The 16,904-nt window shown below is 40.0% G+C and overlaps 1 protein-coding gene across 2 annotated transcripts in view; it reads left to right on the top strand.

Annotated features, from left to right (window-relative positions):
* Positions 1–16,904, top strand: part of LOC138205798 (leucine-rich repeat transmembrane neuronal protein 4) — a 107,137-nt gene that overhangs the window by 2,980 nt on the left and 87,253 nt on the right. The window contains exon 2 of one of the 2 annotated variants that reach the window (XR_011178905.1): positions 6,614–8,238. Coding sequence is in view for 1 of the 2 variants with exons in the window: in XM_069162060.1 (XP_069018161.1) it covers positions 6,614–8,175 (1,562 nt within the window). In the remaining variant the exon portion in view is untranslated. The remainder of the gene's footprint in view (positions 1–6,613; positions 8,239–16,904) is intronic. The other variant, XM_069162060.1, reaches the window with a different exon arrangement.

Consider the following 16,904-nt stretch of genomic DNA (forward strand, 5'->3'; position numbering starts at 1 on the left):
CAGCTTGTGAAGGAATTTGGATGTGGCATCCATTATTGCAGTACAGCCTGTAATAGTTAGTAACACTGCCAACTATTAATGCTGACTAAAAACATGTCATGTTTAGAATTGTCTGATTATAACCCTGGTCAGAGGATGATCATTTTTATTGTTTCACATGACACAATTAAAACTGGATTGAAGTACAGACCACATGTAGTTCAGTCTGACAGGTCGGGAAGATGGCACTCAAAGTGTCAGCTGATGGTAGAGAGCCAGTCAGCAGTGCTACAGACCCCCACTGACATTTTGAATTACTTAGTCTCTAACCTGAAGCTTTACCACCACAACTAACCCTGATTCTGACCTTAAACTAAGTCTAAAAGTAAATCCTAAAACCCAGTTTAAATCCCAAAGTAACCATCTGAAGTAGTGTGGAGCAGAAACAATATATTTACGTTCCAAAAATGTCCCCACTTAATGAAACACACGTCCGCACACGCACAATGTGAATTTATTCTCCTTTAAGGAGAAACAGGTGTTTTTAGTGTTTCTGCACCTTTTTTTTTTTTTTCTTTCCAGGGATGTGTTTCATCACTTTGGATTTAATGGGTCAACTTGACCAGAATGCTTGTTTTTTTCGGGGTATCTAAGAGATAACAGGATGACATGGTAGATGAAACAAAACACAGCTTTTAACGTGATATATATATATATATATATATAAATAAGGCTACAACCCTGTTTGTATTGAGCCTAAACAGATTTTCCATTCCAGCAATATATTGTGTTTAGTGCAAAAGTACTTTAGTGAGTTCAGAGCTTAGTTTTTATAATAGACTGAAGTGAGAGAGCTGATTATTTATTCTCTATTCGCCTTCATGGAACTGTTGCCACCGAGGGAAATCAGCAATCAGACAAGGAGTAAAAAGAAAACAGTCTCCCTCTCTCAATCTTGCTCTCTCTTTATGTATGTAGAGGGGGAGTATTTACAGTATATCCGTATGTACTGTATGTGTGTTTGTTTGTGCATAACATTCATAAAACGTACTCCCCATGGTGCTTTTCCACCTAATCAGTGTAACAAATATACAACAGGCATACCAGAACCCACTGCTTTCCAACCGCTGTTGAAATGGGTCTGACTTGGCAGGCCTTGCTATCATCCAAAAGATAATTGGAGACTAATAGGATGGCTTAGGCTGATTTGGGGGACGTCCTTCCTTATGTGTTAGGCTGCTGTCCAGCCTCTCTGCAGTCAAGACTGAGGAAGGTTGCAGTTTTGTCAATGACAGGCAGCAAATAGCAATGAGCCACTTGTGTGCACTCAAAGTGCACCAGTTAGCGAGTCCATTTGCCAAGTTATTAAGCTACATTTGGTTTTATTTTAGGTCAGCAGTAAAGTGCACTCACTCTCTCTATGTGTTAGGGTTGAGAGGCAGAAATAGCCATCTTCTCGTGCTGAGGACAGCAGGGCTGCCTGCTACATAACTAAACATGACACATATGCCTTTGGACAAACTTTAGCTTTGACTTGTCTATAGGCATTGTGTGACAAGGAAAACATGATAAGCACCGATTTATATGTTGTCATACCGAACAGTAAAAAGTAAGCAAGATGAATGTTGATCATAAAAAGGTGGATCTGAAAGCAAGAAGGATGGAAAAAGAAAGCCAGATGGGGAGTGAAAATGGAAATCAACAAGGGGAGTAAAAGGGCAGCAGAGATGGTCGACCACATACATATAAATAGACTGCATATTATAAAAACAGCCTGATGGCTGCAGGGTTCAAGGGCAAGCAAAACTAGCATTGTTTCAACGTGAGGGAGCACGAAGGAGAAAATGTTCATCTTTGTAGTTACGGCAGAGGAGCAGTAATGCGCAGAGGTGCATAAGGTAAGCGCTAATAGAGACGCAAACCCTGTGAGTGACACCTCGGAGGGTGACTCGTGTTCCTTTGTGAATAAGATTAGAAGAGTGGTGGGGAAGGAGATGGCTTACAAAGGCATTAGCGCACGGAACACTCATTAAACCACATACAGTGTCAGTAACGGGAGAGAGGTGTCTTGTGAAGCAGCCTCAATCTCTAAGAGATGGTGGAGCCACATCTCATGATGCATGCCTTCTATGCACAAGGGAAATAAAAGCAATTGGGGGGTTGTTTCTACAAGCCTCCCGGGATACGAGTCAAACACAAAATTTTGAAAACATGCATTCATGTTCAGCAGCCCACACATTTTGTTTCCCAATCAAAATGCACATGGAACTTTACACACAGGCATTCTTCTCCATCAGTAAACTTCTGTTGTCTCTACCTGTGTTTTGTTTTCGTCGTATAAGCCTTTGAGCCTTGGAGATGTTGACTAATTAGTTAAAGGTACATCCAGAAACCTGAGAGCAAGCAACAAATGGGGAGCACTCAGAAATTCTGCATCTTGTGATCACCTTTCTGTCTCTGCAATATTTATGTTAAAGTATTGCATATGTTGGATTCAAGATGGAGAAACATGATTGATGTATCTGCTGGTATAATCAATAGCCAGCACAACTTATCTGCACAGTTCCACGGTTCCCTCCATCTGCAAGGAATGATGAAAGATTCCTAAGAAAACAAACAGTAAGCGTGTCTCTCTCCATCACACTCCGAGATGCAGACAAACACACATATAATACCCATATGGGATCAGCAGATGCTTGGCAAGGAGTGAAATGGCTATGTTAGATACCATATGCTGTATGATGCCTCTCAGCCACTCTGTGTCAGGCACTTATTTCTGACAAATCCTGCAAAGATTACGGAAAATACTACAAAACTGAAGTCACGCTTAAGGGCCTCGACTGCACCTAGAGTATCCCAAAAGTCTGCAGCTTCCATGTTTGAAGGCTGAACTTAATCATCAGTGGAACACATATCCATATGACACATTCATTTTAATGAGTTGGTGAATTTAGCATGGCATCTGCCAACACATTATGCATTTTGTTGGCTAATTAAAGTATGGGCTACTTTCTCCCCAGACATATCAGTCTTATCTCACTGTGATGAAGGTACTAAAGTCCATACTTGATGATATTGCCACGAGAAACACACACGTAAGAAGTGATTCCCTTCACACTACCTCCTCAAGGGGAAATCAATGTATCTTAATGACAGATCATTAGGGGCTCTGTAAAGGGGAACGATTTTAATGGAAACAACTCTGTCTCACCTCAGAACAAGGAATGATATCGCAGGAAGCCACAGACCACTTTTCTTCACTTTCAAAATAGTATTTAAAACACATTAAACTCCACCCCCCTTCTAAAAAAAAAAAGTAAGAATTCTACAGCACGTAGAACCATTCTCCACAGACACATTTGGCATTCAAGTAGTTGTTTTCTGCAGCAGAGGTAAGTTGTGTAATTCCATAAGGTCAGGGTTACATATATATATATATATATATATATGGACCTATTTGGAAATCCGATGCGATGATTCACACTGAATCTGTAGTGCATTTGGTTTGGTTAAACATGAAATGGCTGGAGATGAAATTGAAACGCCTCCAGGATTGTATACACAACCATCAGCTCTTGAATGTTAATTTGTTCTGTATGGGCTTCCTCTCATAACTTATCTGCCCCTGCAATTGGTGCAATGATTGCTTATGGGAGGACTGAATATAAATACAGTTACAGATATGATTGAGTAAATTGTGTGTTTTCTTTTTTTTTTTTTTCTTCAGCATTGTTTGTCTGTGTGTATTCAATGTAGCCTTGCACCGCAAATGACATCAAACCACACAGTGTAAGATTGTGTAATTTGGGGTAAGGAGTCCACACAAGGGAAAAATACATGGCGCAGTTCTAGAATCCCGCTTTCTTTGACTTCTTAATCTATAGATGAAATAGTTCACTAGGATTAGAAGAGTTAAGTCATTCACAGTCAGCAGCTGTTGTCTACATGTTGTCAGACTTGAATCCAACAGTAAAAACTCAGATCGTGACCTGTTAATGCAGATGAGTCTCTCCCTCACAGAAGCTTAAGGAATCTTAAATCGTTTTTGGGCAATTGCTTTACTACAACCTACATAGAAGTCACACTCATGTACTGTAGACACACACTCACTTGATTATGGCACAGCATACCAATACTGAGTAAGGCCTCCTTTTTCTCTCAAAACAGCCTCAATTCTTTGAGGCATAGATTTAACAAGATTAACCAGTCCTTTGAGATCCCGGACCGTAGTGACAAGATTGCATCATATCATTTCTGATGATTTGTCAGCTGCACTTTCATGCTGTGATTCCCCATTCTGCCACATCTCAGTGATGCTCCACTGGATTAAAATCTGGTGACCGGGGAGGCCACTTAACTCACTGTCACTTTCATGAAACCAGTCTGATATGGCTTTTGCTTTGAGCATGCCTTAAAGACCAGGCTATGTTTTTCAGTCTTCCACTGTCCGCTTTCAGGGAGCCAGTGCCCACTGCAGCCTCAGCCCTACCTACTGTCAGGTAGAGCTGACAGGAGTGCAAATCGATGTGCTCCTTTGCTTTTATAGCCCTTCCACCTCAAGGTCAGACGTGTGCATTCAGATATGCTTTTCTGCTCAGCATAGTTGTAAAGAGTGGTTATTTTAGTTAACGTAGCCTTTCTATCAGCTTGAAACAGTCTGGGCATTTTCCTTTGACCTCGCTCATCAACAAGGTTTTTTTTATCCAGACTTGCCACTCACTGGATGTTTTTAATTTTTCGCAGCATTCTGAGTAAACTGTATTGACGTTTTTGCTTGAAAATCCCAGGAGATACGCCATTTCAGATGTACTCAAACCAGCTCATCTGCCACTAGTGATCGTGCCATGATGACTGAGATAATTAAAAAATGTTCCCTTTCTAATGATTAATGTGAACATTTGCTGAAACTTCTGACCAGAACCTATGTGTTTTTGTGCATTGCACTGCTCCCACGAGTGGCTGATTGGATGATTGTAAGAATAAGCAGGTGTACATGTGTTCCTAATAAGGTGCTTAGTGAATGAATCTCTATCTGCAGATACTGTAGGCTGGATGGTGGCTTGATGAATTACTGTCAAGCGCACTATCTTGCAAATGTGCCGTGTAATAAAACTATATGTGTTAATAGGTGTACAGTAGGAATGGTGAACACGGGCAGTTGTGAGGGGGAAATGTTGACAGTGGACGTGTTAACTTTGTAGCCTGAAAATTAAAGGAATGCATGACACCATTGCTGTTACAATTAAGAGGAGGGAGGAACCTGGACATTTTGGAATTGGAGCGCCATGCTATTTCTGGCGACTTGATGAATGAATTTGACAGCCTCAGATATAAACAAACGGAAGGTATCTGTGTCTATGTTTAAGCAATGGAAGTATAGGAAAGACCTAACCCCTGAACATTGAATATGAGTTGAAAATTCTGTGATGTTAGATTGGTCTCCACCTGACTATTTCACACTGCTACAGTCCTTACTGTAATTATAAACCCTGTTCGCGTTAAGGTTTGCTCAGCCGCTCTGAAAGCCACCCACACTGGTTGATGATTGGTCTGCCTAAGTGTGATGACGTTAATGTCTTTCCAACAATGGTGCCAGTGTTAGTGTTTTGGTGCACAAGATGTGTCATATGGTGGTCAGTGATGGTCAATTAAAAATTAACCTGAGATCCACGCCCATTAGGATAAAACTACTATAAACAATCCTCAATGGAGCATAGCCAGATTCATATATACATACAGTGAATTTGGGTCTGGTAATACCAGGTTAAGTAGGGCTGGGTATTGTTCAAACTTTTTTGTTACCAGCACCGATACCTTGACTTTGATACCAGCTACCTAAACAATACTTTTTTTTTTTTTTTCGATAGGAATCATATAATGTCCATTTTAAGAAAAACAACGTTTCATTACACATTATGATACCCACTCCTAATGGAAGAAAAACTAGCCATTTAATTGCAACACATCTTGGAGGCAGTAACACCATTTTAAAGGAGGTGAAAGGAAATCCAACTATTTCAGGTTGTAAACACACAAACGAACCAAAAATCCTGAAGAAAAGGGTTTTAAAGACATCAATTCAGGATATGGCAGCAGTTGATTGTGATTTTCTTGACTTTCATATCTCAGTGGCTTTGATTTGAAGCTTTTTTAGATTAATTTATTAAAGGAATTAATGTAATTTCCATTTAGATGCACACACGTTAATCATCATATTGAATATGTAAATGAAGTGGTTCACTTTTTGTTTCAGTATTTTTACTTGACAATAGAAAGAAAACAATCCAAATGTAGAAAATACTTGCTGTTTGCCTCGGGACACCTCTACAGAAGTTGTAAGCAAAACTGCCAAGATTGTTGGGCCTCATCTTTTCTTTGGCAATAAATCATATCTGAGTGTGTATAAATATATATTCTATCTTCTCTATCCATTTTATCTGAAGAAGAAATGTTGTTGGACTCCATCATTTCCAATATTGAACAAGAACAGTAAACCACTCAGAGTGTAGAATGTATTTGTTTTCAAAATTAAAATAGTAGAATATTAATTCAGATGTATTGAGTTTGTAATAAGCTTATTTACTTAACATTTTTCTCCATTTTCTTTTGCTTCTCTCCCTTCCCCGAACTCTAGGCTCTGCTCTGCGGCGTCGCTGGCTAGTGGTCCAACTCTTGATGCAGGTATGGCTGGCGGCAAATCCATCTCTAAGTGAGCGCCCATGCCCCAAGAGTTGTCGCTGTGATGGAAAAATTGTCTACTGTGAGTCAAGCGCCTTTCGTGATGTCCCCAAGAATCTCTCGGGAGGCTGTGAGGGCCTGTCTTTAAGGTACAACAGCCTTGTTAGTCTTCGTGCAGGCCAGTTTGTAGGCCTCAACCACCTCATCTGGCTTTACTTGGACCATAATTACATTGCCTCTGTGGATGGAATGGCCTTCCAGGGGGTCCGAAGGCTAAAAGAGCTGATCCTGAGTTCCAACAAGATCACATCGCTCCACAACACCACATTCCACCCTGTCCCTAATTTGCGTAATCTGGACTTGTCATACAATAAACTGCAAGCCTTGCAGCCTGGGCAGTTCCAGGGCCTCCGGAAGCTCCTCAGCCTTCACATACGTTCAAACTCTCTAAAAATTATCCCAGTACGTCTGTTCCAAGATTGCAGAAATCTTGAGTTCCTCGATCTGGGTTACAACCGTCTGCGCAGTATCACTCGGAATGCATTTTCAGGCCTCGTCAAACTCACTGAGCTGCATCTGGAGCATAACCAGTTCTCAAAGATTAATTTCTCTCACTTTCCTCGCCTCTACAACCTGCGGGCTCTTTACCTGCAGTGGAATCGCATCCGCTCGATGAGCCAGGGCTTGACCTGGACCTGGGCCTCCATCCAGAAACTGGATCTGTCGGGGAATGATCTGACTGAGGTAGATGCTGTGGTTTACCAATGCCTACCCAACCTGCAGACCCTCAACCTGGACTCCAACAAGCTGACCAATGTTTCTCAGGAGGTGGTTGATGCCTGGATCTCTTTGACTATGATTAGCTTAGCTGGGAATGTATGGGACTGTGGCCCTGCCATCTGTCCTCTGGTGGCCTGGCTGAGAAACTTTAGAGGGGCAAAGGAGACCACCATGATTTGCGCCTCCCCCAAGAAAGCCCAGGGTGAAAAAGTGATGGATGCTGTTGAAGCTTTTGGTGTTTGTCAATCAAACCCAGCAACAACGCTCACAGTGAGTATTCCTCCAAACCCATCCAATGTCCCTGTTCAGACTGAGCATCGCCCGGCCATTCTGGCTTCACCTACTGGCTCTGGAAAGCGAGGTGAGGGATCTCTTAGGGGCTCCACGTCTTCAGTGGTTACCCCACCTGTGGCACTTCCCCCAGAGCAAGACTTGGAACCCGTGTCCTTCCATAAGATCGTGGCCGGCAGCGTTGCCCTTTTTCTCTCTGTTGCAATGATCCTGTTGGTGATCTACGTGTCTTGGAAGCGCTACCCGAGCAGTGTCAAGCAGCTGCAGGAGCATTCTGCAGCTTCCCGCAAACGTCGCAAGAAAGCTAGAGAGACGGAGCGCACCCTGAGCTCCCCCCTGCAGGAGTACTATGTGGACTACAAGCCCACCAACTCTGAGGCCATGGATGTGCTTGTCAATGGGACCGGACCCTGCACCTATACTATCTCAGGCTCCCGAGAATGCGAGGTATGACCCACACCACCGCCACTCCTCCTAAACAAAAATCTGCCCACAGCAAGGCAACCAGAGGTAATTATTTATACTGCTTTGGTGGAAAATAAGTCTGCTTCTTGATTACTTAGCCCTTAAAAGCAGGTTAGGTAGAATCTATGTACCCACGGATTATTACTGAATGAAGCAGAGTTGGTTTGGCATCACTTTGTGTATAACAAGACATCACTTGTTGTCAGATGGGTGTTTGTGTATTCGCTTAAACCCTAATCTTCGCTGAGATGCAAATGTTTGTCTGGCAGCAGCATTGTGCAGAAAGATAGATAAATAAGACTGATTGCACATCCTTTTCTGCATAATCTTGAGATCAAGCTATGCTGTTTCTGATAAGACATTTGTTCTTGTTCAGGTAGTTGTTTGCTTTTTTTTTGCTTGCATATCACACGTTTTCTGCTTTGTATCTTTGCTCGACTTCTTTTCAGTTTTTGATGAGCAGTATTGTGGAGAATAGCTGAATGATGGGGAAATTCACTTCTGGACTCTGGATGTGAATGCTAATACAGACTCTTGTTACTGAAAAGAGCTTCCCCTGAGCTGATGACTTCACCCTTTCCTTGACATAGCTATGACTCAAGATAGATGGAAAATATTTAATCTCATATAGTCCCCCAACAGCACTTCCTTTCTGCATTTTGTCCATCATTTTGATACCAACTTGCTGCAGTTACTCATTTGTTTACTCACTCACTTAATTGATTAGTCACACATAAACCAAAATGCATACTTTCACTGGCCATTCACGCTTCAATCCAAACATGGATTGGAAGAAAATACACATTTTCTGACACACAGACAGAAACACTCTTTGATAGTCCCAAAAGGAGTGGGAATCCTTTGATATGTTTTGTACACAGGCAAGTGAATTTCTTCAAAGCAGTATTTACAGACTACAACAGTATGGGAATACCACTTTTCTCCTCTGGCTGTCAGCTGCTACACTCTTGTGTACCTGACATGCTGTACTGTTCTTAGTTAAACCTTTTATTCTACTGCAGAGTTTCCCAAGGTTTTTCAAGCTAAGTGAGGCTTCTATAGAAATGTATTTTGGATTGGTGGTTAACTAGCCCATTTGTAACAGGGGGCTAAGGAAGATCAGGTAGCCCACAGTCCAAAGCTGTAACCCAACAGGTATAAAGCATATTTTGGCTCACCTCTCTATATATTTTCACATTACCAGCCCACTCATACACACTCTAGTTTCTAGATTTTTCAGCTTTTACATGGAATGAATTTCTAGCGGAATCTCTCTGGAGGAATGACTGTAAAATGCAGAGGTTTCAACAGCAAGAACTCGATCATCCACATTCTTTTCCATTTCTCTGACTGGCCATCTGGCTTCCCTGGAGGCAAGTCTCTTGGTAATATGTAATACTTGCAGGTATAGCTCTCCCTGGTTTGATTCTAAAAAAGAGAGCACGAATCACAGCTGCCATTTTGTTGTTGTTGTTTGCCCTGCCTTCCCCCATCAAGATTTTGAGTGGCTTCTTTCAGCCTAAAGTTCTGTTTTAGGTGTGATTTTGTTTAAATGTAGTACTTGATTGTTAGGGTTGTTCTGATTGAAAAAAATACACACCACTGTAGTTAACGATTTTCAGAAAATGTATTTCTATCTGTACAATGCCAGGCGACCTTCCATTTAAATTATGAGGTTTTCATTGTGATTCACCACTGTATGGCTTCAAACTAACTTGCTACGCTGTGTGCAAAAACATGTTATAAAAATGTGTGCAATAACAACTTATTTTTAAATCAGACCAAGGCCATGAATACAGCATGATCTGGCTTTTAAAATGCAGTCCATTTACCATTTACAGAGTCTGAATATGATTAAAAGAACATGTGTTAAACACAAGATTATCCAGTAAAAGAACCTTCCAAAGATGTCTTAAAAAATACTGTAGAAATGTGTTGACTTTGATCAATTTGAAATTCGTTTCACAGAGTTAATATCAGTCATTAGGTTGCTTTGAATTTCATAAACCTGTAAAGGTGTTCATACACTTGTTGCTGCCCCCTATACTTTAAATTATTAGCTAGTTGATTTGCAAAGTACACAGCAGACAGCTGCCCACAGACATCGTATCAACATGAAAATGATGTACTGACACTTAAAGTGAAGATTCATTTTCAAAATAGCAGGCATGTTTTCAGTATTGACTCTTAGCTTGGTCAGTAAAACATTGTGTTCATTTTGGTGTTCAAGTCACTTCTTTTAAACCATATAGCTTGCAATTACGTTTTTGTCTCCAGGGTATTACAATTAGTTTACGCCTGCATGTGTTGTGCATATTCACATGGGCATTTTAAATCGGAGAACATAATACCATATACCAGTGTTTATTAGGAAATTGTTAATGTCGGCAGTAATATACTGTCATATGATGCAAACATTGGAAAGCTTTTTGCACTGAGGATCGGAAGGAATTAACAACACTGGGGAGGAGGTGATATTGTCACAGTCGGTGAAGACAAACAAAAAAGCCATTGGTTGCATTCCAGTATGTCACATCATAGGGGACAAAATGGCAGAATTTAATTTCCGACACTCACTTTCATCCCTGATACCCCACGCCAGTTGGATATGAGACGTATGTTCCACGGTCTGGGAAGGCCCTGTAAGAGGTGGTATCTATAAAAAGGTGCCTTCCACCTCCACTCTTACGGGACCCCACGCAAAATAGCTCACAGGCTCTCCATCAGTGTAAGCTAGAAGCCAGTCTCGCATTTTACCACCGAAACCATTGCATCTATCATTAGCCTTTTATCTTGACTTGACAGAACTTGGCAATTAAGCTGACTCTTTTATCCTGTTAGCAAAATAAAGCAGGAATTAACCCATACTAAGAAGGACAGAGGCCAAATCAACATCAGAGAGCCAGCACAGTGTGACAACTTGGAGAAAAATAAATTGTGATTCAACAGCAAGCATATGAAGGAAATGTCAACAATTGAATCAGGAGGAAGCAAAGACTTTTAGTTATTTTATGATTTGTGGCAAAACAGTAGTAAATCTAGTAAATAAAGGAGGGTGATAAGCAGGGAGTGAAGTGAGCCAATATATAATAGTATGGATTCAGGCTATAAACTAAATACATGTTAATCTTCAAAAGGGGTGGTATATTCCTATAAAGCTAGAATATCAAAATACATGTGAATAAAGCTAGTCAATGCTTATTTTTAATGGAATAACAGTATTCTATTACATAAGGTCTTATACAATTTTATTAGGAGTCTTACAGCATGTTCTCTAAAAGATATCTGGATGTCCACATCCTCACCTTTTTTTTTTCTATTCCACAAATTTGTAAGAAGAGAATACTTCATTTGGAGTATTAAAGTAGAACATCTTATATTTAAATAGAAACAGACATATAATCCATTTTAATTCATATTTAATAAACGTTAGAAGTAGCAGTAGTTGTGCACCTTCTGTTATGTTCTGTTATGTTCATAGGTTTCTTTTTTGCTCACCCCCATCACGGCTTACTCTGTTCCTCCTTCCCCTGATTCCTGCATTTCTGTAAGGGATTATTATTTTATAAAGTATGACATTTTGGTCACAGTTTTTGTACAGCACAGCCTGTATAACTGCAGACATGTTATATATTGCAATTAAACTATTTCTGCAAACATAAGGCAAAAAAAGCAGTGAAGGCCCAAAATTCTGATAATTCTTCTCATATTAGCACTTTTCTTTGACCAAGCTTTCCTTTATTTCCCGACTGCCTTCCGGTTTGTTTTGTTTGTTTGAGATATCCTTGAAACTTAATTATCTCTGGCCTTATCTGTCCTTCCGTCTCATCTTAAAACATAGCTGAGTGGAGACAGGAACTATCAGTCAGCGGTCCACAAAGTCCCGAGTTCATCTCAGAATGTGCGCCGATCTTGTTTCTACATTTTGTTGCCTGCGCACAGACATAAATCACTCGGCGGCACCTGCTGCACTCTGCCCACCTCACTGCCTCACTTCCTCTGCTCAGGCTTGAGGACATAGCCGCTCAGGTTTGTTCATCCCTCCTGAGTGTGAATTGCTTCCTCATATGTCACTCTTACCATTTCTTTCATTTGAATCCTGTGCTATTATCACTATATAGCAACCCTGAGTCTCTTCACGTGATTGTCCCCTATCATCTCCCAGGTCCACTTGACATGAATGGGCAACCATTTTAGTGAATTGCTTGAAGATGATGCAATCCTAATTTTTCTATGTCACTTCAACCATTCAACTGAAAGGATTCTTTCTGTCATTTCATTTTGATCTTCTTATGATCTCTTCCATTTTCGCTGTACTCCCACGGTGGGCAGAGGACTTCACTCAATCTTTCTGATTTCTGATTTAATGTATCTGAAGATCATTTCTTGCTCCTTGCCATTTTCTCTGACCCATTGCTCTCCTCTCAACTCTCTTCACTTTGTAAGTTTCCCATATGTCTTGCAACCCTCTCGTCATCATCATTTAACTTCTACCACATATGTCTGCATATTTGTTCGATGCTGCCCCTCAGCAGCCTAAAACCGAGTGAGGTACACAGACGTTGCTTTTTGCAGGGGACACAAAGTGCCTCAGATGTTCTTCTTCAAAAGGATTTTGACTGCATGCCATGCCGACTATATCAGCTTACTTTATGCCTTCCTTTTCATAGCAAGTTCTGAAACTCATTTCTTCCAGCAGGCTCGCTACATGCCCTTTTGACTCCAACTCCTCATCCCTTCTTCTGATACCGTTGCTGACCTTTTCCAAACTACAAGCGTCCACTCACTATAATGTCACACTGTGTATGGCTGCCTTTGAATTAATTAATGTTGCTGCTATTTTTAAGAAACCTCGACTCGCCTGATGCAAAGAACCGCTGCTATTTTTAAGAAACCTCGACTCGCCTGATGCAAAGAACCGCAAAAGTGTATGGCACCTATCTCTTTTGAACGTATCCTCAACCAAGTTTTTAAAGAGCAGGATTCCGTGGTTGTTCTCTTTGCTGTCATTACAATATATCAAAAACAGAACTGAATGCTGGCATTAAAAAAATACTGAAATGTAATTGTTCTTTGCTGACCTGTGGTCTTGCGCTCACTTCAATATCATTCTCCCAGGAATGTCACCAAAAAAAGTATCAAATGTTGACTGACAGAAAATGTATCAATAAGTCATTATAAAGGAAAAAAAAACAATACAAAATGCTCGACAAGACCTGTTTTACCAACAGTTTTAGCTTCCTAAATTCAATGGTTTTGACAGAAAGGCCACCTGGAGATGTCCCCTTGGCAGCTGAAGAAATTTGATGTCCATTTTTCATAACTATCTAAAAATGTACAGATGAAATAGTTAATTAAATAAAATGATATATCCAATAATGGCTCTATGCTAATTATCTGTAATGAATGCTTGAATATTTTTACAATATAACTGATACTATAGCTAGCATATTTTTTCCTTGTGCCTTTTCCAAGCAAACATACTGAAAATGAGAAACAAAGTAAACATTGATGTAGTTAAAAGAAACCAGCAACACGTTTGGTGGCTTTAGGGCAAGAGTCACAACCATCCCAACCTCTTCCTGAAGGCTTTTCACTAGATGTAGGGTAAAAAGTCACTGCGTGACTCATTTGGAAAATGTGAATATCGGTAGTTTTAAGCAGTTGAATGACCAACTAATGTTGATGTTTTTCTGGTGTGGACAGTCTGGAGATGAGGGTTGAAGGCTTGCTTTCTGAGTGTGGCTCCGCCCAACTACTGGTGACAGCATCAATCTTGGCTGTGATCGTAGTCTGGAAGCCCAGACTACGATCTGGAGGTTGGTGTTGTGGCTAAGTGCAATGTCTTTAAATAACTTATAGTTCCAACTACCAATTTCGGTACTCAACATAATTTGGCGGTTGTTGCCGACCGGTTAAAGGCTCCTCCTATAGTTTTAAAATTGACCCGAGGTCTACGCCCATTACAATACAATACTCAATTGAGCGTGGCCATATTCACACATTCATGAAGAGAATTTGGCGTTCATATCGGTTTGCTGAATTTGCAGTATCCACAGTGTGAATACCTATTACAACAATTTGATTTATTTTTTCTTCAGCCATCCTGGCCTGTTTCAGATTTTTTTTGTGCATTTTGTCGTAGATGTATTCATTTGAGAAATAATTTTGTAGCGTTTTTTTTATTATTTATTTCTTTATTGCTTGTGTCACTTCTGGAATTTCAGACTTGCGTCACTCTTTTTGTAAAATGTCAAAATTCATGAGGTAAATTATATTGTTACTGCACTATTTTATCCTATACCTCTGAACAGCAGTAGATATATCTTAAATGCATCAGGCAGATTCCCTCTCTCCCTCTCTCTGCAGTCCAAGGTCATGGTGTCAGATTGTTAATTGCTCAGAAAAAGAATCAACACAAACACTGGGAGGCTAGCCAAGGGCATAAGCTATCTGTAATTCAGTGGGGAGGCTGAACTTCTCGATGCTAGTGTCTTCAGTCCACAATTAGCCATGTGGGAGACTTCAAACATGCACTGCACGTGAGAGAACATCTCTCTCATCCGCTAATCCTGTCTGTTTCACACTCTGGTTCCATGCCGCTGCTTTCTGCACTGCTGTTTGATCCATGCTTAATGATGGTGTTAGATCACCAATAGCAATTACATTACCTAGAAAAGAAAAAAAAGACTCCTTTCTTTTTCTCCCCGTTTTTACAAAGCAACCCAAGTGCATCATTAATGCTAAGCTTCCCGATGCACTGCCTCTGTTATCTCTCTTTCTCTTCGGTGATACTCATCTTAAAATCTTTTACACTTTGAACCTGGTGTACTTGCTTTGTACCGACTTGCTCGGCAATTATTATTATTTCCCCCCTACTGGTCTCTTCTCTTTCAAAGCCATTTTTCAAAGCTGTGCTCATTTGTTTTACATAGGTCTCTTGCCTGTTTTACTACATTGTACTTGCTTCACTATCTACTGATGAAATACTGCTGCTCTAAACAGCTACTTCTATTGAGCCCCCCATATTGATGATGAACATAGAATGACTTATTATAACTGTTGTAAGTGGACAAAGACAAAAATTACTGACAGAGAACAAATGCCAAAGGGTAATATATTATTAGAGGCACATCCAAGAGTGATTTGTGCTTGGCTGTCTACTCATTTTTGGCGCTGTATTTCCAGCAGCAGCAACCGAAAAAAAGAAGCTCTTTAAATTCTAAACTAGTGTCTATCCCACAGTGATTATTCAATGAAACAGCATTTACAGCGTGTTCCAGTGAAAACTATCCCTATTAGAGAAACTGTAGCAGAGGTGTGGCAAGCGCATAATATAACAAAATCAAATTGATTATAAAGTTGACTGAGTACTAAAATCACATTTTTGCATAACCTTTTAAAATTTGCTTTTTACCATCATACAGCAGTTAAAGCATCCTTAAGATCAGTCATTATCTGAACTGCCCTCTAGTGGTCCATTATTGCAATACAGAAAGTATTGCCCCCCTCCCCCTCCCCCTCCTCCCCTCCTCCTCCCCCCCCCCCCCACACACACACACACAACCCACCCCTTCTTTAAAAACAAAAAAAAATATTCAAGATAGCCACTTCAGCATTCCAACAGATGATTTACTAAACTATTAATTTGCCATTTTATACAGCCACAACAACACATTTGGCTCAAACTTATAACTGCAGATAGATAAAGGGAGACAAATTCACCATAGCCAAGGACCAGTAAGGCAAAAGTCATTTAATTTACAAACAGCATTAAATCCTTAACCGGAAACTGTCGGAGTCGAGAAGCCGCATGGTCAATAAGAAGAAAATGATGAGGGCGAGTCTGGGTTAGCCATGCAATGAGCTGTAGGACCAGGAGTATCAGACTCCCTAAACTAACCAAGATAAATGAACTAATCTAACGGATCTAAAACCCCAAAACTGGACAACCGGGCCGCCATCCTCAAATAAAGGCAAATAGTCAGAGGGCATTGGAGTGAGAGTGCCTTCTATTCCAACCTTAAACAGGCTAAAGTGGACAGCACCATCCACTAATCACAGACCAGAAACTCCTGAGGAGACACAGAATAACTCAAAGGAGAGCACATAACAGCCTCATTGAGAAATGTGTGATTCAAATAAATGTGTTTCTACTGATCTTTGAAGATTAAAACAAGCAGAACAATTACCAAAAATATCTATACTTTATCTTTCCATAATATTATGATGAAAATGAGTGCATCAAATAATCTTCAACCGGTATAAGAGTTGATATTTCTGTAAATCCCTAAAATATTATCATTGCACATTTTATGATTACATTTCACACAGTCGTACATGGCTTTCATTTTTAAATTAAATAAATTAAAGAATACACTGTCATCTCTATACGGCAGTTAAAGTTTAATTCTGGCAATTCTTAGACTTTATAACCTTATCTGCCAAAATGGGCGCAGAAAATAATAAAATATGCATGTGTGATAGAAAATAATGAAAAATAGGTATATATTTTTATTTATAGTAATAATACCATTGAAATAGACAAACTGCCAAAACTTAACCCCCCAAAAAAATGAAACATCATATCCTCTAACCATTTATTTTATTTAAATGTTCAATAAACAACTCAATTAAAAAAAACAAAAAATAATTCTGATAACCATTTTTTATGTGTCAGGATACATATTTTTAGATTTGAATCTGCGTTT

Source organism: Embiotoca jacksoni, unplaced genomic scaffold, assembly GCF_022577435.1.
Source record: "Embiotoca jacksoni isolate LCO1_2020_lvr unplaced genomic scaffold, fEmbJac1.0.p SCAF_10, whole genome shotgun sequence".
NCBI classification, from domain to species: domain Eukaryota; kingdom Metazoa; phylum Chordata; class Actinopteri; family Embiotocidae; genus Embiotoca; species Embiotoca jacksoni.